This window comes from Schistocerca cancellata, chromosome 2 (assembly GCF_023864275.1).
Source record: "Schistocerca cancellata isolate TAMUIC-IGC-003103 chromosome 2, iqSchCanc2.1, whole genome shotgun sequence".
Classification (NCBI taxonomy): Eukaryota; Metazoa; Arthropoda; class Insecta; order Orthoptera; family Acrididae; genus Schistocerca; species Schistocerca cancellata.
The window spans coordinates 872131386-872156027 of record NC_064627.1 but is presented as its reverse complement, the minus strand read 5'-3'; the positions used below and the strand labels follow the sequence as shown (position 1 = coordinate 872156027).

The window sequence follows — 24642 nt, the reverse complement described above, 5'->3', positions numbered from 1 at the left end:
CCATCAGTCGATGAGCCACCCTCAAATTTTGGACAGTGTTCGTCTTAAAAGGTCATGTCTCACTGTCAAGAGTCAAAATTGTTAATACGAACTATTTGTTAACGCTCAGTTTCGTACACATAAAAAGCTTCATTTTGAGAATTAATTTAGCTTATGAACACCACTAAAGGCCAAATTCGCTCTTGTATTTATTGGTTTGCTGGTCCGTCCAGTCGTAGTAATCACTTTCCATCCAGTCGTAGTAATCACTTTCCATCAGCAACGAAGTGTATTAGTAACTATTTTTTTCAGATCTGAAAAACCGATCCGGGTTCTAAGCCCAGTTTCAGTGGATAAGAGTATATTTTCAAGTACATAAATATTTCATCCATCCTGGGAATCGAGAATCTCGACAATTTTTGCCTATTATCGATATAGACACTGGCAAAATATTAGTCCCAGGAATTCCAAGACTTTCGAGAATGTTTTAATTTTAAGTTTAAATTTTTTGTGTGATTTTGCATTCGGTATTGTAATTTTTCATTTATTTCGTTTGGAGTTATATTAACATGCTATGCTAATTGGCGATTGCAGCTGTGTTGACTTCGCCTGCTCACATCATGTTGCGATTATTGATTATATTTGTTGGAAGGCTCCAGAGAACAAAACTTTACATCCCGTCATAGGGCTATTGTTGTTTCGCAAATGCCAAATTGTTCTGTGGAATGCTGTAATGGATATTTTATGGGATAGCGGAACCTGATCCCAAACAATATAAGTGCAGTCCTGCATCAGTTGCATTACAGTTGCGGCACATATCGTAGTCGTAGACTGTCAGGGAATGTTTGTGGGGGCTGGCAAAGCTACCGTTTTCAGCGGCAGGGGAAATCACTTCATCGTATCTCAGCCAGTTAGCACGAATTATTTGTAAACTATATACACAAACCTTCCTCGTGACTCACTCTACCTATTATTGAATACCAGATCAAAATCCGTACAGTAGTTCCTGAGATTTTTGGCGGATTACGTGAGTTTGTAATAACAAAAAATATTTCTTATGTAGTATTATTACAAATTGACAATTCTCGGATTATTACTGTACTTTGAAACCTGGCTTCTTGCCAAATATTATTATTCCATTCTGATTTTGTCCACTATAAACCGTTTTTTGAAATCCTGTGACGGTGAAAACAGTTGTTTTTAATATTTCAAACGACGCGTTACGGGAAGTGATTCCTATTTTCAAGTGTGTTTCCTCTTTGTAATACCATTACGCTCACATTCGGAAGGACGACGGTTCTAGCCCATTTGGGCCATCCTGATTTAGGTTTTGCGTGATTTCCCTATATCACTTCAGGCAAATGCCGGGATGGTTCCTTTGTAAGGGCACGGCCGATTTCTTTCCCCATCCGTCCCTAATCCGAGCTTGTGCTACGTCTCTAATGACCTCGTCGTCGACGGGACGTTAAACTCTAATCTCCTCTTCTTCCTCCTCCTCCTCCTTTGTACGATGTCATTTTTACGTAATGCTTTCGGTGTGTGAGGTTCTGCTTAGTTTTGTTGACTTTAAGTTTGCTTATCGTCCATTTGTGCAGAGTCTCACACATGTTAAACATCGCACACAACTTTCATTGCACAGTATACATTCTCGATGTAATCTGTGCACTGAAGTTTACTTATCGTCCACTTGTGCAGAATCTCAGCCATTTTAAACATCACACATAACTTTCAGTGCACAGTATACGCAACTGAAAGTGTGAGACAGGGGCCGACCGCTGTGGCAGTCTGGAACCGCGCGACTACTACGGTCGCAGGTTCGAATCCTGCCTCGGGCATGGATGTGTGTGATGTCCTTAGGTTAGTTAGGTTTAAGTAGTTCTGAGTTCTAGGGGACTGATGACCTCAGATGTTAAGCCCCATAGTGCTCAGAGCCATTTGAACCATTTTGAGACTCTGGACGAATGGACGATAAGTAAACTTAAAGTTAATAAAACAAAGCAGAATCTCACACATCGAAAACATTACGTAAAAATGGCATAGTACAAAGAGAAAACGCATTTGAAAATGGGAATCATTTCCCGAATCGCGCTGTGTGAAATATGAACAAAAGAAAATCGTGGCAGGTAGCAGAAAAGTTATTTATAAACAAACTCATGATCCTGTGTCAACGGGAAGTAAGCTACAGGTGTTCTACATCTACGTGATTACTCTGCTATTCACAATAAAGTGCCTGGCAGAGGGTTCAATGAACAATGATGAGTGTGTCTGCGAGTATCAGAAACTGGCCGTATTTTTGCGTTGACTTCGAAGCTTAATTTTATTACACCGTCAAGGGACCTTAGATTTTGTTAGCGACGTAAATTTCAACTGTGTACTTCTAGCCGTTCCTGAGAAAAAGGGGTCTTAACAGTCGGACAGATGGACGGACAACAAAGTGATCCAGTAATGGCTCCGTTTTTGCCGATTGGGGTACGGAATCCTGATAAGACTTGTTACAAATATGCAAAACGAAACTTCCATTGACTCAATACTTTTTGGTTTAGAGAAAAACATAAAAACGTGTGAGTTTCAATTGTTTGAACAGTAACTAATTATTATAATTTACACTACTTGTCATTAAAATTGCTACACCACGAAGATGACGTGCTGCAGACGCAAAATGTAACCGACAGGAAGAAGATGCTGTGATATGCAAATGATTAGCTTTTCAGAGCATTCACACAAGGTTGGCGCCGGTAGTGAGACCTACAACGTGCTGACATGAGGAAGGTTTCCAACCGATTTCTCATACACAAACAGCAGTTACCGGCTTTGCCTGGTGAAACGTTGTTGTGATGCCTCGTGTAAGGAGGAGAAATGCGTACCATCACGTTTCCGACAAGGTCGGATTGTAGCCTATCGCGATTGCAGTTTATTGTATGGCGACATTGCTGCTCGGGTCGGTCGAGATCCAATTATTGTTAGCAGAATATGGAATCGGTGGGTTCAGGAGGGTAAAGCGGAACGCCGTACTGGATCCCAACGGCCTCGTATCACTAGCAGTCGAGATGACAGGCATTTTATCCGCATGGCTGTAACGGATCGTGCAGCCACGTCTCGATCCCTGAGTCAACAGATGGGGACGTTTGCAAGACAACAACCGTCTGCACGAACAGTTGGACGAAGTTTGCAGCAGCAGGGAATATCAGCTCGGAGACCATGGCTGCGGTTACCCTTGACGCTGAATCAGTGACAGGAGCGCCTGCGATGGTGTACTCAACGACCAACCTGGGTGCACGAATGGTAAAACGTCCTTTTTTCGGATGAGTCCAGGTTCTGTTTACAGCATCATGATGGTCGCCTCCGTGTTTGGCGACGTCGCGGTGAACGTACATCGGAAGCGTGTATTCGTCATCGCCATACTGGCGTATCACCCGTCGTGATGGTGTGGGGTGCCATTGGTTACACGTCTCGGTCACCTCTTGTTCGAATTGACGGCACTTTGAACAGTGGACTTTACATTTCAGATGTGTTGCGACCTGTGGCTCTACGCTTCATTCGATCCCTGCGAAACCCTATATGTCAGCAGGATAATGCACGACAGCATGTTACAGGTTCTGCACGGGCCTTTCTGGATACAGAAAATGTTCGACAGCTGCCCTGGCCAACACATTCTCCAGATCTTTCACCAATTGAAAACTTCTGGTCAGTGGTGGCCGAGCAACTGGCTCGTCACAATACGCCAGTCACTACTCTTGATGAACTGTGGTATCGTGTTGAAGCTGGATGGGCAGCTGTACCTGTACACGCCATCCAAGCTCTATTTGACTCAATGCCTTGGCGTATCAAGGCCGTTATTACGGCCAGAGGTGGTTGTTCTGGGTACTTTCTCAGGATCTAAGCACCCAAATTGCGTGAAAATGTAATCACATATGAGTTCTAGTATAATATATTTGTTCAATGAATACCCGTTTATCATCTGCACTACTTCTTGGTGTAGCAATTTTAGTGGCCAGTAGTGTATAATTTTTATATAAGTTTTCTCTTTCAAAATAGGAAAATTAATTCCTGCAGTCTTATGTTTAGTTAGGTCCCAGGCTTTGTATAGGGTATTGCATGGCATATGATCTCGTCCAGAGGGAATGGTTTCGCAAATACTGGGAACCATTGGATTACAGGGGAGAGCGAGAGGAAAAACGCATGGCCGTGCGGCTGACAGGAAAATCGAAAATAAAGCGGGGGCGCGTTGGTACGCGTGGCCACGGGCGCACACAGCGGGCAACGTGGGTGGGTGCGCGGCCGAGCCGGGCGCCTGTGGGCCAACGTGACACGCGGGCCCCACGTGCAGCGCGGGTCCTGGGCCGCCCGCCTCCGTGCTATAAGCCACCGATCACGGGCCTCGCCGAGCGCCGCGTATACGGGTTGGTTATAATTAAACTTCGGCTACTCGAGCCCGTGTAGTCGCAAAACTATTTTACCGCAAGAATTCCCAACTTCATAGGATTTATGTTCAGACTGTGCGCTGCGGGATTTCCGTTGTTAGCGGTGTTAGGCTGTTAGTATAATCACTTGCCGTTAGGCGCCCCTACTGGTACCGTGTTACGACTGACATGAGAGAACGTTTTGCTGTAGAAAATATTTATCATTTAAAATTCAATATACTTTTGCCCTCACAACTATTGAAACATGACGTTAATGATGTGGCACATAAATTGAACCAGTACTTAACTGAACTACCGTTCTTTGAAGAAGTATCACTCTTTGTGATTAAAAAGAGACTAATTGGAGAGATTCTTCAATACAAGCAAACGAGCATAAACGCCCTTAATTGTGTATTGTGTTTTATTTATCTCATAGCTTACATTTGCAATCCATTTGGTTTGCGTACAGGAGACATGTCAGAAATTTATAAAACAGTTACAATGATTTTTACATTAATAAATAATAGCACTATTATAAATAATAATACTACAGGGTGAAAAGTATTTAAACCGACAAAGTCTGGGAGGTTGTAGGGGACATCAAAACAAATATTTTTCCCTAAAGTCATTTTTTCCTATGAGGAGTATTTAAACCGGTAGAGGAAGATTTCTCTGGCGGCAGATAATTAAACCAACAAACACTTTTCCATATTTTTACGACCAAGAGACAACAACTAGGTAGCAGATACGGCCCAGTTAAACAGTCCCCAACAACACCGACCCACACATTCACGAAGAACCGCACTTGGTGAGTGCTAGTAACTGTGGCATGTGGGTTATCCTCACTCCAAACATGCGAATTGTGCATGTTGAAAGACTCCATCACCCCCGAACGTTGCTTCATCGGTAAACAACACAGAGGATGGAAATGTAGGTTGCATTTCACACAGTTCCAGGTACCACTGCGAAAACTGTGCTCTGGGTGGATAATCAACTGGTTCCAGGTTGTGGACACGCTGTAAGTGAAATGGACATAACAATTGCTCTCGAAGGACTGTTCTTACATTCGTCTGATTCGTCCCCATCTTACGTGCAGTTTCACGAGTGCTGATTGAAGGATCCCGCTCCACATGCTGCAAGACAGCTTCCTCAACTTGCAGCGTTCTTACCGTGCGACGGCGTCCCTGTCCAGGTAATCTGCTAAATGACCCGGTCTCACGCAGACGTTGGTACACAGCAACAAAGGTCGTATGATGCGGGATACGGCGATTAGGATATTGTTGTTGATAAACCCGCTGTGCAGCTCGTCCGCTGTGGTGCACCACGTAGTACGCACCAACTATATCAGTGTACTCACTCCAGGTGTATCGCTACATTAGTAAACAGAGACAATGCACTACTGCACTGGTGAACAGCAGTTGCCTACAACTGAAGAGCGTAATACCGCCTCTAACGCCGGCCATTGTGGCCGAGCGGTTCTAGGCGCTTCAGTCTGGAACCGCGCTGCTGCTACGGTCGCAGGTTCGAATCCTGCCTCGGGCATGGATGTGCGTGATGTCTTTAGGTTAGTTAGGTTTAAGTAGTTCTAAGTTCTAGGGGACTTATGACCTCAGATGTTGAGTCCCATAGTGCTCAGAGCCATTTGAACCATTTGAACCGCCTCTAACAACTGAAGATCGTAATACGGCCTCTAACAACTGAAGAGCGTAATACAGCCTCCACCGGTTTAAATAATCGTCATAGGAAAAAATGACATTAGGGAAAATATTTGTTTTGATGTCCCCTACAACGTCCCAGAGTTTGTCGGTTTAAATACAGGGCTATTACAAATGATTGAAGCGATTTCATAAATTCACTGTAGATCCATTCATTGACATATGGTCACGACACACTACAGATACGTAGAAAAACTCGGATGCCTCTGTAAGGGGAAATCAACGGGTCGGCCTGCAGTGAGCGAAGAAACGGTTGAACGCGTGCGGGCAAGTTTCACGCGTAGCCCGCGGAAAATTGGCTCATGCCAGAACTGGAGACCGACAGCGCCGACTTCATCTTTCAACAGGATGGTGCTCCACCGCACTTCCATCATGATGTTCGGCATTTCTTAAACAGGAGACTGGAAAACCGATGGATCGGTCGTGGTGGAGATCATGATCAGCAATTCATGTCATGGCCTCCACGCTCTCCCGACTTAACCCCATGCGATTTCTTTCTGTGGGGTTATGTGAAAGATTCAGTGTTTAAACCTCCTCTACCAAGAAACGTGCCAGAACTGCGAGCTCGCATCAACGATGCTTTCGAACTCATTGATGGGGATATGCTGCGCCGAGTGTGGGAGGAACTTGATTATCGGCTTGATGTCTGCCGAATCACTAAAGGGGCACATATCGAACATTTGTGAATGCCTAAAAAAACTTTTTGAGTTTTTGCATGTGTGTGCAAAGCATTGTGAAAATATCTCAAATAATAAAGTTATTGTAGAGCTGTGAAATCGCTTCAATCATTTGTAATAACCCTGTACTTTTCACCCTGTATAAGGATATTTCTTGGAATGTGTAACACATTGTATCCAGCTCAAATTTCCAGTTTGTTCGGCATGAATTCATCCACTGAGAATTACACTTCAGAGTCAGTACCTCATATAGCTTTCTTTTCAGTGAACCTAAATTCATCTGCCTCAACTTGTTCCCTTTTAATTTATTACAAATTTTCATTCCCATGTATTGAGGTCCCTGGGCATACAGTCTGAGGTGGTGGGTGGGGAGCATAAAATTCTCTTTGTTTCTAGTATCATGTGAATGGACAAAATGGTTTCCCTCAAATAATTCATGTCTGGTGTACAAAAATATAATAATCTCATATATGTATAAGGATGGAAGCGTTAATATTTTTAAGTTTTCTAAATAAGGGTCGACATGGTTCTTTGTGATTTGCAGTGCACATATTTCGAATGATTTTTTTTCTGTATTTTTAGTATCCGCACTATGTTTGCGAATTACCCCAAAAAACAATACCATCCTAATAATGGATACGAAGTAGCTTGTATATGCTACTTTTCGTGTGTCCATGTCAGTTGCAGTTGATAATATGTGCATTGCAAATGCAAAGCTGCTCAGTTTGTTTGCCAGGTATTCAATGTGAGCCTGCCAGCTCAAATTTTTATCTACCTAAGAATTTGATTGAGTCAACTTCTTCTATTCCTTGGTTGTTGTGTACAATCTTAATCTGCTCACATTTTGACTGTTTGGTTTTGAACTGCGTCACGTAAGTCGCAGATATATTTAAATTCAACCCATTTAGCTGAAACGTGAGTCTGTAATACAAGCGTTGTCTGTTTGTCCTAGATCTGACTATCCTACTTTGCACACGCTGTACAAAATATTTGCTTGTCTACCTGCATCTATTGCTACAGTATAAAAAAGTTTTTCTGCATCGCAGCGTACAAAGACATGGCTGAGGTCGACAATGGAGGAGGATCGACTTAACGGCTTCTCTCTTTTTGAATACTCACCCTGACATTGGTTGTCCTATTGACGATGTAATTAAGCAATTTACGGGAAAGAATAGGAGCATAAAATTCATCATTTAAGGAGGAGAACCACAATTGTAACTTTTTTATACCATAAGATGGCATTGTCTTCTGTATGTGTATAATCAGTTTAAATAAAACTTTCTCAAACTTTGCATGTGACTTGATTATTTTTTATTACGGTAAAAGTAAAGGTAGCTCAAGATATCTTTAGCGCCCTCCTCCTTGAAGGTTTTCTGTATCCGCCACTGGTTGAAACACATGAGTGCCCATTAACAGTTACAGATAGTTAACACGGGTCTTGGCAAGGTCAGCAGGGCTTTTTTACTCGTAAAACTGCTTTTTCAAGACATGATGGTTCAAATGGCTCAGAGCACTATGGGACTTAACTTCTGAGGTCATCAGTCCCCTAGAACTTAGAACTACTTAAACCTAACTAACCTAAGGACATCACACACATCCATGCCCGAGGCAGGATTCGAACCTGCGACCGTAGCGGTCGCGCGATTCCAGACTGTAGCGCCTAGAACCGCTCGGCCACCTCGGCCGGCCAACACATGATCCGGACGTTGAAATTAACTGGTGTTTTGCGAACTACTCCTGGGATGGTTTACGGCCTACTGCGCCACAAATTGTTGAAGACATTATTGTTGCCATGGCTGAGAATGGTGGAAGCAATGTGTGATCTTCAAGCAGTGAACGAGCTGTGCCTCGGCATCTGAACATTCCATGATCCGCCGTTGTTTCGGACAGCGTAGACCGATCTTTCGGTACCACTATCTGATCCCTCCAACCCTGTTCCAGTCGCGAGTAGTGCATGGGAAGAATAATTGTCGGTAAGCCTCTGTATTGGCTCTAATTTCTCGAATTTTCTCCTCGTGCTCAGTACGTGCGACGTATGTGGGAGGGAAGTAACATGTTGTCCGACTCCTCCTGAAAAGTGCTGTCCCGAAATTTCAATAGTAAATCTTTCCGTGATGCACAACGCCTCTCTTGTAACGTCTGCCAGTGTTTAGCATTTCCGAAACGCTGTCTCGCCAGCTAAACGATTCCGTGGCTATAAGGGGCCGCTCTTCGTTCTCTATCAGACATACCTGATAGGGATCCCAAATAGATGAACACTACTCAAGATTCGGGCGAACAAGTGCCTTATAATCCACTTCTTTCGTGGATGAGTTACATTTCATTGTCCTACGACCATGGGGCCCTCTCAAATAGCGAAAGTTTAATTACAACCACCCTGTATACTGTACATTTCATATCGGGGTACATCGTACGCATTTGACCGATTGTCTGGTCTGTGCCATTCACGTGCTGCTTCGCATCAGCGTCCTAGATTTTCAGTTTTGTCTAACTGACGGTTCATATTCTTCTCGTAATGTACGGGATGGCTCAGCTAAGACAGGCCAACACAAACATATCCACAAGGACTAGTTACAGTGCGGGCACAAACAGTCTGAAAAGCTTGTAAGGGTGCTTCGGGGTAGCTTGTGCTCAGAAATAGTTATGAAGAAAAAAATCTATACTTTGTGCCGTTTCCGAGTAAATTAACACTGAAGTTAGCCAATCAGACCGTTGCGCGCCGAAATTCATGCGGCCCGCCAGAGTCGGTCGATAAACATGTTCTTCGTTTGGTTTCCTAAAACCGAACAAGAACGCGATACGAAAATCGGACGTGGAACGGTAGTAATGATCAATCCCGAACCAAATGCTGAGCAGTCCCGTGCGCTATCGCCTACGCTGTGGGAACAACTGACATTAACGGTATCTGGCGGACCACTTGAATTCACGCGCAACGGCTTGATTGGCCAACTTCAATACTAATTAACTCGGGAACAGCTCAACGTATCAAACATTTTTCTTAATAATCATTTAATCATTAACCTATGCTGCAAAGGCCTTACAAGATTTTCAGACTGTTTCTTGACACCCTGTACATAGAAATGCGGCTTTAGCAGTGTGGCGAACTGTCTGATGTATACGAGTAATTTTTAATAGTTATAGCTGCTGGATTGTGACAGCGATTCTTTTTTATTTCGTGTAATAATTTTATGGTAATTCTGTCAGAGACGACAAAAGACAAGAAAGAGCAGCTTAAGAAGAACCACCCGTGGTCCATGAGATCCAGCATTATCGTCCATCAATACGAAGTTTGGGTCCACAGCACCTCGCAACAATCGCAGATGAGCTCCCAAGATCTCGTCTAATACCTGATAGCAGCTAAACATTGCCGATTCACCCGTACAGTTTCATGAAGAGGGGTCCGAGTGGTCAACATAATACATACCTGCCCACACCATCAGGGATCCTCCTCAACATCGGTCTCTTTCCACAATGTTTGGGTCCTAGAATCGAGGTCTACGTGCCCTCCAGATGCGAATTCATGGAGAATCGCTCTCCAGAGTGAACCGGAACTCTTCTGTGAAAATAACATTGACTCATTCTTCGACCGTCCCAGTGGCATGTTGTGTAAACAACATTGGGCCACTCGTCGACCGTCCGGGTGGCATGTTGATGACTCCACTCTAGACGTTCGTTTCTGTGAAGATGTGTCAGCGGTAGATATACAGCAGGTCTCCAACAATAAAGGCCACTCTGCCAAAGCCTTCTGCACGCCGTTTGTCTCGATACAACACGTTCAGTAGATGCTGCGAGCTCACACGCCAGTTGCCTGGCAGTACTCAGGCGGTATTGTCGTGCCCTTAGAGCCAAATAACGCTCCTCTCTTCAGAAATCATACGTGATAGATGCTGCCCTGGTATTCGATGTACAGTTTCGGTCTCTATAAACTGTCGCCACATCCGGAAAACAGTTTGCGACTGTCCTGCTTCCTTTCCTTCTATGGCTCTCCTCTACAGAGAGTCTGGTAGGTATCTTCTCTGTCTCATAATGCACCGTCTGTGACAGTGTATACAGCGATTGTAGATGTGGAGTTACTACCTCGTTTCATAAGTGCCCTGACGTCATCGTTGGCATGGTTGTCAGTTGACCGGAATGCCATCTTCCGTGCATAACACGATCGTACGGACATCTGGTTGACATTTGGTATGATTTATATCGTGAATTAGACACAGGACGGGGAAATAGCGCGGTTTGTTGCTTTAATTTTAGACACCAATGTATTTCAGTCCTTCTTATCAGAGAATCACGCACTCTTTCAAATACATTCGTATTTCGTCACAAGCGTTGGTCACACGTTTCTGTAAAGTCCGCACATTGTTGATGCGTTGGGCATTCGCCGAGTCTTTTTAATGTCCCCACAGCCAGAATAGAATGCAAGGATGTAGAGGCTTATCTCACTAGGGGTAAGATAGATACTGCCTACAGGAAAATTAAAGAGACCTTTGCAGAAAAGAGGACCACTTGTATGAATATCAAGAGCTCAGATGGAAACCCAGTTCTAACCAAAGAAGGGAAAGCAGAAAGATGGAAGGAGTATATAGAGGGTCTATACAAGGGCGATGTACTTGAGGACAATATTATGGAAATGGAAGAGGATATAGATGAAGATGAAATGGGAGATACGATACTGCGTGAAGAGTTTGACAGAGCACTGAAAGACCTAAGTCGAAACAAGGCCCCGGGAATAGACAACATTCCATTAGAACTACTGACGGCCTTGGGAGAGCCAGTCCTGACAAAACTCTACCATCTGGTGAGAAAGATGTATGAAACAGGCGAAATACCCTCAGACTTCAAGAAGAATATAATAATTCCAATCCCAAAGAAAGCAGGTGTTGACAGATGTGAAAATTACCGAACTATCAGTTTAATAAGTCACAGCTGCAAAATACTAACACGAATCCTTTACAGACGAATGGAAAAACTGGTAGTAGCCGACATCGCGGAAGCTCAGTTTGGATTCCGTAGAAATATTGCAACACGTGAGGCAATACTGACCTTACGACTTACCTTAGAAGAAAGATTAAGGAAAGGCAAACCTACGTTTCCAGCATTTGTAGACTTAGAGAAAGCTTTTGACAATGTAGACTGGAATACTCTCTTTCAAATTCTAAAGGTGGCAGGGGTAAAATACAGGGATCGAAAGGCTATTTACAATTTGTACAGAAACCAGCTGGCAGTTATAAGAGTCGAGGGACATGAAAGGGAAGTAGTGGTTGGGAAGGGAGTGACACAGGGTTGTAGCCTCTCCCCAATGTTATTTAATCTGTATATTGAGCAAGCAGTAAAGAAAACAAAAGAAAAATTCGGAGTAGGTATTAAAATCTATGGAGAAGAAATAAAAACTTTGAGGTTCGCCGATGACATTGTAATTCAGTCAGAGACAGCAAAGGACTTGGAAGAGCAGTTGAACGGAATGGACAGTGTCTTGAAAGGAGGATATAAGATGAACATCAAGAAAAGCAAAACGAGGATAATGGAATGTAGTCGAATTAAGTCGGGTGATGCTGAGGAAATTAGATTAGGAAATGAAACACTTAAAGTAGTAAAGGAGTTTTGCTATTTGGGGAGCAAAATAACTGATGATGGTCGAAGTAGAGAAGATATAAAATGTAGACTGGCAATGGCAAGGAAAGCGTCTCTGAAGAAGAGAAATTTGTTAACATCGAGTATAGATTTAAGTGTCAGGAAGTCGTTTCTGAAAGTATTTGTATGGAGTGTAGCCATGTATGGAAGTGAAACATGGACGATAAATAGTTTGGACAAGAAGAGAATAGAAGCTTTCGAAATGTGGTGCTACAGAAGAATGCTGAAGATTAGATGGGTAGATCACATAACTAATGAGGAGGTATTGAATAGAATTGGGGAGAAGAGGAGCCTGTGGCATAACTTGACGAGAAGAAGAGCCCGGTTGGTAGGACATGTTCTGAGGCATCAAGGGATCACAAATTTAGCATTGGAGGGCAGCGTGGAGGGTAAAAATCGTAGAGGGAGACCAAGAGAAGAATACACTAAGCAGATTCAGAAGGATGTAGGTTGCAGTAGGTACTGGGAGATGAAGAAACTTACACAGGATAGGGTAACATGGAGAGCTGCATCAAACCAGTCTCAGGACTGAAGACCACAACAACAACAACAGCCAGAAATTCAACTACTCCAGGTCTGGTGAAGGGGATGGCCATGGTACCGGACCTCCTGGACCATGAAACGTTGCCGTGAGGTACTGTCTCTTTGTCGAGTCCCGAGCGTGGATTTTGCCAGGGACTGAGCGACAGGTGTTCCTGTCGAAGGAAATTCAGCCTGTTGACCTGAGTGAGAGGGAGATTTGATTGTCAGGCGTGAATTCCCTGAGATGGATATAGATGATCTGAGGGGAATAACCATTCAGAATATTCAATTAATCTTCAAGTTTATTCTGAATCTCAATTTGCAGAGTGACTTTCCTAATTGAGGTGCCTCCACGTTAAAGGCAATTCCTTACGCAGAGACAGTGATTGCTCATCGCTATTCCATCTGCTAACTGAAATCCTCGTGTAAATCTAAGATCAAAAGATCCTTGAAGCTATCTAACTCCAGGCTATAACTCAAACTGCTACCGTTTACTATCTCACTTCTACCGACTTCTTTCTACATGTTTCTGTGATCCTAGGCCCTAGTTCCTAGCATTTTGTTCGCCTTCACCTTCGATCCCACCAGTCCCTGACATGAAGTGGCGTCGCAGGCTTCACACCGCCTCATTGGCTATCTTGGTTCGTTATTCTCCAGAAATCTTTCAGAGAGTGAGAGGAGAGGGTAGAAAGCCCTTCCCTACAAGGATACGGAATTCGTCCTAAACCTTCCATTGGCTTGTCATGACGTAGCGTAGACTCCTGCCACCTTATTTAGCCTTTACTGTCTAAGCCCCTTTCTTCATTAATTCTATAATCTAATTCATCGTTTCCTGTCTAAGGACCTTACTTCATAGATTGTGTTACCACATTCATTCTTTTGTCGCCTAACGACTTCGCCTCAAATGTCTCGTCAAATAACTTATTTCAGTAGGCCTTCCATATCGCGCTCTTCTGGCCAAACATGTATGTCCTCGGGACTTCTTCTTCCACGCCAAAGTTCCGTCTCTGCTATCGATATCGTTTACAGAACTTGTCTTTTCACTATGGACACGACAGCATGACCCTTAGAAAATAACTGGTGCGCCGTCGTGCGTATACCACAGTCGTCTTTCTGTTAGGGTAAAGTACTCCAATAGCGCTGGCAGTTCATCGCTCAGAAATCGTGATACACAGCACAGGCTAATCTGTTTGGTAACGTGTTTGGCCCCATCCCAATGTGTATGTCGTTGACAATTCCTGTCCATATGTTGCGTTGATACTGAAACGATCCCGATGCCTCATGCCCGTGATTTCCAAGGATTTGGTTTTGCCCACACGTGCGTGTTGTAATTTACTGTGTGATCTCTTGTGAATCGTCCCTCATCTATAAATAAAATGCAGCATGTGAACTGCGGATCTTCAACGGCCAGTATCTCAATTCTCAACAGGTATATTTCCGAACCAAGGGCGCCCATATCCGTGGCCAACGCCCCCCCCCCCCCCCCCCCCACACACACACACACCTTTCCGGTCTAGCTCTCATCGAAAGGGAAAAAGACCTAGTTTATCCAGGTGTTTTTATTTCGAGAAAAGGATTTAAAAAAGTCGTTAATACGCAGGTTTTTTGCGTGGTCGGAAATGGAACTTTTTATGGCTACTTACAGGTTCCCATTCATTCGTCTTCCAAAATATTAAAAATACCCCATACCCCCAAGTATAGGCTACCCTTAAAAAAAACTAGCGTATGAGCGCCCTTGTTCCAGACATATCATTATAGGAAATTTTCTTCTAGTTTGACCAGTAATTTGTAAGTGACTCTTCGTTTTAAAACACTCACTATAAGCCTTGTGCAAGGACTGGCGAAACACTAATGTTTGAGCGGACGTGTTACATATATAAGTGGGGCGGAAGAAGGGTAACAAGTCTAATGACGTTAAGCAGCCGATCACATAGTATAACTTGTAGGCAGAGCAAATGATGCGTTTCATCCCCTTGGAAACTACGGCTTGATTGTCTTGTCCGTTTCTATTTAGAACCTGGAGCGGATCCCCGATTGTTAACTATTTAGGTATTCAGAGCTGCAGAAAAGTATTTTGTTCGTCATTCACCGCTCGTTTCCGTTACAGAGTAATCATCGTCGGGTATAGTGACAGTAATCACAGTTGTTGTTGTTGTGGTCTTCAGTCCTGAGACTGGTTTGACGCAGCTCTCCATGGTACTCTATCCTGTGCAAGCTTCTTCATCTCCCAGTACTTACTGCAACCTACATCCTTCTGAATCTGCTTGGTGTATTCATCTCTTGGTCTCCCTCTGCGATTTTTACCCTCCACACTGCCCTCCAATGCTAAATGTGTGATCCCTTGATGCCTCAGGACATGTTCTACCGCCGGCCGGAGTGGCCGTGCGTTTCTAGGCGCTACAGTCTGAAGCCGAGCGGCCGCTACAGTCGCAGGTTCGAATCCTGCCTCGGGCATGGATGTGTGTGATGTCCTTAGGTTAGTTAGGTTTAATTAGTTCTAAGTTCTAGGCGACTGATGACCTCAGAAGTTAAGTCGCATAGTGCTCAGAGCCATTGAATCATTTGAACCATGTCCTACCAACCGGTCCCTTCTTCTTGTCAAGTTGTGCCACAAACTCCTCTTCTCCCCAATTCTATTCAATACCTCCTCATTAGTTATGTGATCTACCCATCTAATATTCAGCATTCTTCTGTAGCACATTTCGAAAGCTTCTATTCTCTTCTTGTCCAAACTTTTTATCGTCCATGTTTCACTTCCATACATGGCTACACTCCACACAAATACTTTCAGAAACGACTTCCTGACACTTAAATCTATACTCGATGTTAACAAATTTCTCTTCTTCAGAAACGCTTTCCTTGCCATTGACAGTCTACATTTTATATCTTCTCTACTTCGACCATCATCAGTTATTTTGCTCCCCAAATAGCAAAACTCCTTTACTACTTTAAGTGTCTCATTTCCTAATCTAGTTCCCTCAGCATCACCCGACTCAATTCGACTACATTCCATTATCCTCGTTTTGCTTTTCTTGATGTTCATCTTATATCCTCCTTTCAAGACACTGTCCATTCCGTTCAACTGCTCTTCCAAGTCCTTTGCTGTCTCTGACAGAATTACAATGTCATTGGCGAACCTCAAAGTTATTATTTCTTCTCCATAGATTTTAATACTTACTCCGAATTTTTCTTTTGTTTCCTTTACTGCTTGCTCAATATACAGATTGAATAACATCGGGGAGAGGCTATACAACCCTGTCTCACTCCCTTCCCAACCACTGCTTCCCTTTCATGCCCCTCGACTCTTATAACTGCCATCTGGTTTCTGTACAAATTGTAAATAGCCTTTCGCTCCCTGTATTTTACCCCTGCTACCTTTAGAATTTGAAACAGAGTATTCCAGTCAACATTGTCAAAAGTTTTCTCTACGAATGGTAGAAACGTAGGTTTGCCTTTCCTTAATCTTTCTTCTAAGATAAGTTGTAAGGTCAGTATTGCCTCACGTGTTGCAATATTTCTACGGAATCCAAACTGATCTTCCCCGCCCCGCGGTCGGCTTCTACGTTTTCCATTCGTCTGTAAAGAATTCGTGTTAGTATTTTGTAGCTGGGACTTATAAAACTGATAGTTCGGTAACACCTGCTTTCTTGGTACATTAATATAAGACAGTTTACAACATTTAGATGACAGATGAGTAAAGTACACTAGCGTGAGTGAGATACCTGATCTCATTTAGAAAAAGCATAAACAATTATACTTAACAGAAGTTATTCACACTTAATGTCTAGAAAGACCGCAATTGTTTCGCACTTTTCCGTGCACAAGCACGAAATGACCAGTATTAAAATCATTTGTGCCGTATGTCAGTCGATATTCCTGTGGTTTCTGTTCTAAGTTGTGCATGAAGAGCATTTTTGTAATCGAATTTGAATATGGTGATACTTTCCACGGTGACATGACACTGGTCGAGACTGTCCGCACACAAATAGTTCGTAAGCCTGCGTGAGCTCACTGTTGCGCATCCAAACACAATCTCTCAGAAAAGTTCGGCAAATGTGGGTTTTATTCGTACACACCTGACTATTCTCTGTTTTACAGTAAAAATCATGTTAACAATATAAACGTGTAGAAAGATTGTTGCACACCGCGGAGTTTCTCCAATGAGCCCTCCTTCCGGTAATTGCTCGCTTCGTGAAGTTATTAATAAAAACAGTAAGTGAATCTTCTGTGCAGGTATAAATAAATAAATACGTAAATACAGGACAAATACACATAATATCAATTGCTGGGTCTTACACTTAGTGTAAAATGTAAACAAATAGAGCTCTATTAATGTCCTAGATGACAATTCTGGTGGGATGTTGGTGATATGTGCAGTACACTATGCTTGGTCCACAGATATTCCTACATTTTAGAATGTTTCCCGCTAATTATTTTAGTTTTTCAGATTGCTGTACTAGGCTTTTCATTTTATTTTTCAGGTTTCTTCTCCAGTGTCTCGAAGACCTCGATTCTAGCTTGCGGAAGCTCAATTCTCGGCTGTTCGTCATTAGAGGGCAGCCAGCTGATGCCCTTCCAAAATTGTTTAAGGCAAGTTATTTCCATGCTGTTACTCAAAGCTTAAAAGTGCCAGGTATATTGTTTCATTCTTGTGGCAAAAATTTAAATTTTTTGCTGCTTGGAATGAAGGAAAGAAAATTAAAGGATAACATAGGATAGGGTATGGTAATAGACACTACTGTGACAAATATTTATTCACTGATACAATTGATAAGCAATTTCACACTGATATATCCTTCAACCATTCATTAGTCATCTGTGGAATATAATATGTTGCAACGATATATTCAACTGTGTGACAAAACAATAAAAGTCTGATATTGCTTAGTGATGTTACATACATAGGTCTACAAAAATCACTGATTTAATTTACTTGAGTTTCATCAATATAAGCAGTATAATACGTACAAAAAATCAAAAAAATGTAAATAAATCTTAGTTTACAACTGTCATTACAAGTTTATTGCAGTACTCTAGCTTTATCATTATCTAAATGTTCTGTGACTGACTAATAACAATTTTGCATAAGGATGCATATAATTTTCTTTTCAGCATATCGTATTTTATACTCTGAAAGTGTATGGCATGTAATTCTCTTTTCAGCATATCTTATTTTGTACTGTTAAAGGTTTGCACTTTTAATCTATTATGAATTTACAGAGCCATTTACTGAGGGGTTGAGGTTTGGGAATAGAGATTTAATCTATCTAATCAAATTTGGAACTGATATGTGCAATGACAAACAAACTTTTGTTGAAATATGCAATTTATACCTGAACAGTGGTTGCATTTCCTCAAGATATAATTGACGTCCTGTAGGATGACTGCTGGCTTGTTTCTTCAATCTGTTTCTGTTAAAACCGCTTAACAGTTCAGTATGAGCAGAAACCATGAGCTACAGGAGTTAAGCATAGAGCAGGGTGGGAGACAGGTAGTGTTTTCTGTTTGTGGGCTGCTTCCAGAATTCTTGGTTACGCAGCACTAGCATGAAGGAGCAGCTCATGCTAGATAATTCCCCTGCCCCCTCCCTCCATACACCCATAAAACGAACCTTTCATTGAGGCAGCTTCATCCTAGAAAAGTAGGATTGTGGGGAGGGGGGAATTGTGTTGTAGGATATCAGATATCAACTAGATATGGTATACTACAGAAACTCACAATCAGAAAAAGAAAAAATCGTCTGTCAGAGGAAGACCTCTGGCTTCTGTAGGTGAGGGGTTACAGCTGATTATTCCCCTCCCACCTCCCACTGTGTATGCCTAATCTAAATGAATACATAACAACCTGAGACAAAAGCAAGTGCAAATGTGAGTATAAACAATTACAGTCACTTGATATAGTGTGAAAGGTGGAGCTGTCTGTATTTGCTCACAAGCTCATCAAAGTCTGGTTGCATTTCTAATGCAATTTGGATAACTGTGACTGATTGTCAACCATCATATGCGAATGCAGGTTACATTTCCTTTGGTTCATGACCAAAATGCCTTATGGTATTACTTAATTTTCTCTTTCCAGTTTTTCACAGTTACAAACTTTTCATATATATTGTTTGTGATATTTTTATTTTATTTGTTTTATATAAATTATATAGTTAGGTACTGTGTCACCACCTACTTGGATCTTGGAATACCATACAAAAACATATTATGTTTGTCTACTGGGAATATGCTTCTGAGAATTTAAAATGCATTTGATTTTATAGCAATCAGAAGCCACAGTATAGCTTTTCAAATACCTTTGTGGTTTTTACAGCTCTTCTTTTATAGTAATATAAAATATGCTGCTGGTTTCGTATGCTTTCTTATAATGACAGATATGTGATAATGAAGGATCTATGAACAAAAAGCACTTTATTGCTTCCAATGACAAACTTCTCTGCCTTTAAAAAGAGGGAGACAAACACACAGAGTGATGTGAACCTTTGTCCTATTTTGTCATAGGTGGTATTTATTCTTTTCATAATTATTTTATATTTAGATATCAATATGATTTGTTACTACACTGGGGGTAGAAAACAAAGAAATATTGCCGTTTATTCACCATAACATAGGCCTAGTGCAACATCACTACTATTCCTTTGGCAAAATTCTGTAAGTTTAGTTTGTGCAGTTTTTACAGACCGGCCTTGCATTCAGGAGGATGGAGTTACTAAACCCCATATTTAAAAGTAAGACTAAAAATGGCTGAAAGACAAAGCTTTTTACAGTGTTAAAGATTTTGAAAACTCTTCAAAAATAGACCTGACTTACAAAACAACTTGCAACTCTGTTTGAACCTCTTCCTAAGCTTTTTTTGTCTCTGGAGTTCCACATTTAATTGTTAAACATGTGGAGAAATCCTTATGTATGAAATGTATTTTTTTATTATGCACATTCTTTAAAATGTACACTTTAGTTATGTGGGATATCTTTATGTATCAAATGTATTCCTTTATTATGTATGTTCTTTTAAAATGTATACTTTAGCTTTGTATGATACCTCACAGTAGTTATATTTCTTAATATGTAAATTGTACATTGCTCATGACGACATCGATTGCATGTAAATGCTTCAAGATGGATAAATAAATATATAAAAAATAAAAAAAAATCCAGGTGACCTGGTTTAGGTTTTCCTGATATCCCTAAATTACTTTAAGCAAATGCTGGAATATTTTCTGCTATAAGACCATGGATGTCTACAAGTCGCATTCTTGTCAAGCAAGACCTGTAAGTATGTAAATGCATGTATATCTGAATTATGTTTTTTGTTTGTCAACCATAATGTTGTGAAATCTCCAGTATCATTGTAAAAGTGATTGACTGTGAACAAATGTAAATGCATGTATATTTGAATTATGTCATTTTTTCTTCAACCATAACACCATGAAATGTCCAATAGACTTGCAAAAGTGGCTGATGGATGAACAAAACTACCAGTACTACCGCTACCACCAACACTGTAGTTTAAGAGATTCTCATCATCATTTGTCATTTGCCACAACTGAAACTGTGGAGCAGAGTTAATAGAACTGGGAAAAAGAGTGAGAGTGACAGGGGAGGGGGATATATATATATATATATATATATATATATATATATATATATATATATATATATATAAAAAAAGAAAGATGATGAGACTTACCAAACAAAAGCGCTGGCAGGTCGATAGACACACAAACAAACACAAACATACACACAAAATTCTGGCTTTCGCAACCAACGGTTGCCTCGTCAGGAAAGAGGGAAGGAGAGGGAAAGACAAACGGATTTGGGTTTTAAGGGAGAGGGTAAGGAGTCATCCCAATCCCGGGAGTGGAAAGACTTACCTTAGGGGGAAAAAAGGACAGGTATACACTCGCACACACACACACATATCCATCCGCATATACACAGACACCATGTCTTTAAATATGTCTGCTTGTGTCTGTATATGTGTGGATGGATATGTGTGTGTGTGTGCGAGTGTATACCCGTCCTTTTTTCCCCCTAAGGTAAGTCTTTCCGCTCCCGGGACTGGAATGACTCCTTACCCTCTCCCTTAAAACCCACATCCTTTCGTCTTTCCCTCTCCTTCCCTCTTTCCTGATGAGGCAACAGTTTGTTGCGAAAGCTTGAATTTTATGTGTATGTTTGTGTTCGTATGTGTGTCTGTCGACCTGCCAGCACTTTCATTTGGTAAGTCACATCATCTTTGTTTTTAGGTGTATATATATATAATAGAGGGAAACATTCCGCGTGGGAAAAATATATTCAAAAAGAAAGATGATGAGACTTACCAAACAAAAGCGCTGGCAGGTCGACAGACACACAAACAAACACAAACATACACACAAAAATCTAGCTTTCGCAACCAACGGTTGCCTCGTCAGGAAAGAGGGAAGGAGAAGGAAAGACAAAAGGATATGGGTTTTAAGGGAGAGGGTAAGGAGTCATTCCAATCCCGGGAGCGGAAACACTTACCTTAGGGGGAAAAAAAGGACAGGTATACACTCGCACACACACATATCCATCCGCATATACACAGACACAATCAGACATTTGTAAAGGCAAATTTTATTTACTTTACAAATGTCTGCTTGTGTCTGTGTATATGCGGATGGATATGTGTGTGTGCGAGTGTATACCTGTCCTTTTTTTCCCCCTAAGGTAAGTCTTTCCGCTCCCGGGATTGGAATGACTCCTTACCCTCTCCCTTAAAACCCATATCCTTTTGTCTTTCCTTCTCCTTCCCTCTTTCCTGACGAGGCAACCGTTGGTTGCGAAAGCTAGATTTTTGTGTGTATGTTTGTGTTTGTTTGTGTGTCTGTCGACCTGCCAGCGCTTTTGTTTGGTAAGTCTCATCATCTTTCTTTTTGAATATATATATATATATATATATATATATATATATATTTAAAAAGAAAGATGATGAGACTTACCAAACAAAAGCGCTGGCAGGTCGATAGACACACAGACAAACACAAACATACACACAAAATCTAGCTTTCGCAACCAACGGTTGCCTCGTCAGGAAAGAGGGAAGGAGAAGGAAAGACAAAAGGATATGGGTTTTAAGGGAGAGGGTAAGGAGTCATTCCAATCCCGGGAGCGGAAAGACTTACCTTAGGGGGAAAAAAGGACAGGTATACACTTGCACACACACACATATCCATCGGCATATACACAGACACAAGCAGACATTTGTAAAGGCCTTTACATTTGTGTGAGTGTATACCTGTCCTTTTTCCCCCTAAGGTAAGTCTCCCCACGGGGGTGGGGAGACTTACCTTAGGGGGAAAAAGGACAGGTATACACTCACACAAATGTAAAGGCCTTTACAAATGTCTGCTTGTGTCTGTGTATATGCCGATGGATATGTGTGTGTGTGCAAGTGTATACCTGTCCTTTTTTCCCCCTAAGGTAAGTCTTTCCGCTCCCGGGATTGGAATGACTCCTTACCCTCTCCCTTAAAACCCATATCCTTTTGTCTTTCCTTCTCCTTCCCTCTTTCCTGACGAGGCAACCGTTGGTTGCGAAAGCTAGATTTTGTGTGTATGTTTGTGTTTGTCTGTGTGTCTATCGACCTGCCAGCGCTTTTGTTTGGTAAGTCTCATCATCTTTCTTTTTAAATATATTTTTCCCACGTGGAACGTTTCCCTCTATTATATTCATATATATATATATATATATATATATATATATATATATATATATATATATATACAGAGATGATGTGACTTACCAAACAAAAGCGCTGGCAGGTTGATAGACACACAAACATACACACAAAATTCAAGCTTTCGTAACCAACGTTGCTTCATCAGGAAAGAGGGAAGGAGAGGGAAAGATGAAAGGATGTGGGTTTTAAGGGAGAGGGTAAGGATTCATTCCAATCCCGGGAGCGGAAAGACTTACCTTAGGGGGAAAAAAGGACAGGTATACACTCGCACACACACCCATATCCAACCGCACATACACAGACACAAGCAGACATTTGTAAAGGCAAAGAGTTTCGGCAGAGATGTATTAAAAAAAATTACTTTTCTCAAGGTGCAAAATAATTTAACTAGACATGAAGAGGGCGGGGGGTTCAGGGGTGATCAGCAAGAATGAGTATTGTTGGGAGAGAAATTACAGGAAGTAACAGATCAAAATACAAAAGAAGCTTGAGGTAACACTAACTCCTTTCAAATAATTTGAGTATGCCTTCCCCACTGTGTGTACTTCGTTTTAATAGCTGTCTCCTACTTGACTATTACTCCAGTAGCTCAAGAGCCAAAGTGTTCTGTCTTTTTTTTTACATACCTGTTCTACAAGAGCAATAGTTTTGTTTATTTGTGAGCTGAATAATGTGTATTTTTGATGACTTGTGATATTGTTAATTATAAGGAGCACTATAAGACTAAAAAAAGCCATCAATAGACATCTGTACATCTGTAATTTACCCAGTAACACAAAAGTCAACACAAACAAATTAATGTCTTTCCTGTGATTTAGATCAGATACTTGAACTAACTACTCATATTTAAGAGAATTGTGTGTGTGTGTGAGAGAGAGAGAGAAAGAAAGAAAGAGAGAGAGAGAGAGGGGGGGGGGGGGGGGAGGGAGGGAGGGGTGAGCAGGAGTGAATGAGTTTGGGGAATGGTTGTTGCATCATTCACAAGTACAGTAATTTACTTTCACTCTGTTTTCAGATGGAATGTAATTGTCAGTAAAAGATTTCTGTTATGCTTTATAACTGAATCTGAAATAACAGAGAAGGGCAGATAAGTTTTGTATTTAAGAGTAAGTTAACCATTGTGTGTATAAAGTCACTGGAACTCAAAGTCTGTAGAAACAAAGATTTACCTCACAATTAGAATTAGTGATGATTACAATATATAGTGAGTGACCTGGTGTTTTAATGTGATTTATTAGTGGTCAGTATTCCACAAAAATTTAATGAAGATGAAAATTTTTCTTGATGTGAAGGATGAATAAAACAGAGATGCTGATCTTTTTAGCAGGAATGGGGGACAACAAACTTGACCTTTGAGGAAGATCCTGAACCATTTGGAAAAGTGCGTGATCAGAACATAATGGCAATGTGCAGAGAAATGGGAATCTCAGTAATTTCCATAGCTTCACACACACTGTACAGTCTTGATACGTGAGTAAATTTTGTGATTCATTAATTTAGTTGTCAGAGTTGTTTCAGTTATTATATTTTGTTCTTTGGTGCTACTGATTTTTCTGTCACTGTGCCTAATATTTGGGATATTGTCGAAACTTTTAAGATAAACTGACAAAATTTCTCTTAAAATTAGATTTGATTTTTTCACAGTAATGGTCTTTTTGGTAATTGTATAAGACAATCATTTGTAGCCTCCTAAGCAATTTTGATTATTATTATTATTAACAGTAGCTAAGTGTTATTTTATGCATGTTTGTCTATTTATTTATATATTTATTGTTCTCTGAATGACATGCACATGGTGATGCATAAACATACATTTGATGTTGGACATTATGATAATTTGCTGGCATGAAGTAATATGCCGAAAGTTTACACAAACATGAGCTTACATACATATTTTCTGAGAAGTTATGAACACACAAATTTATGAATACACAAATTACATACTCAGTTATACATTTGTATTTTAGTGCTTTATTCCTCTCACACATATATACAACAGTACCTGGTTGGATATTCTTTCTG

The 24642-nt window shown here is 41.2% G+C and overlaps 1 protein-coding gene across 5 annotated transcripts in view; it reads left to right on the top strand.

Annotated features, from left to right (window-relative positions):
- The window catches only part of LOC126162830 (cryptochrome-1-like), a 183799-nt gene that overhangs the window by 84604 nt on the left and 74553 nt on the right, over positions 1-24642 (top strand). For 4 of the 5 annotated variants that reach the window (XR_007535120.1, XM_049919591.1, XM_049919593.1 and 1 more), the window contains exons 2-3: positions 17400-17508; positions 23945-24090. Coding sequence is in view for 4 of the 5 variants with exons in the window: in XM_049919591.1 (XP_049775548.1) it covers positions 17400-17508; positions 23945-24090 (255 nt within the window). In the remaining variant the exon portion in view is untranslated. The remainder of the gene's footprint in view (positions 1-17399; positions 17509-23944; positions 24091-24642) is intronic. The other variant, XM_049919592.1, reaches the window with a different exon arrangement.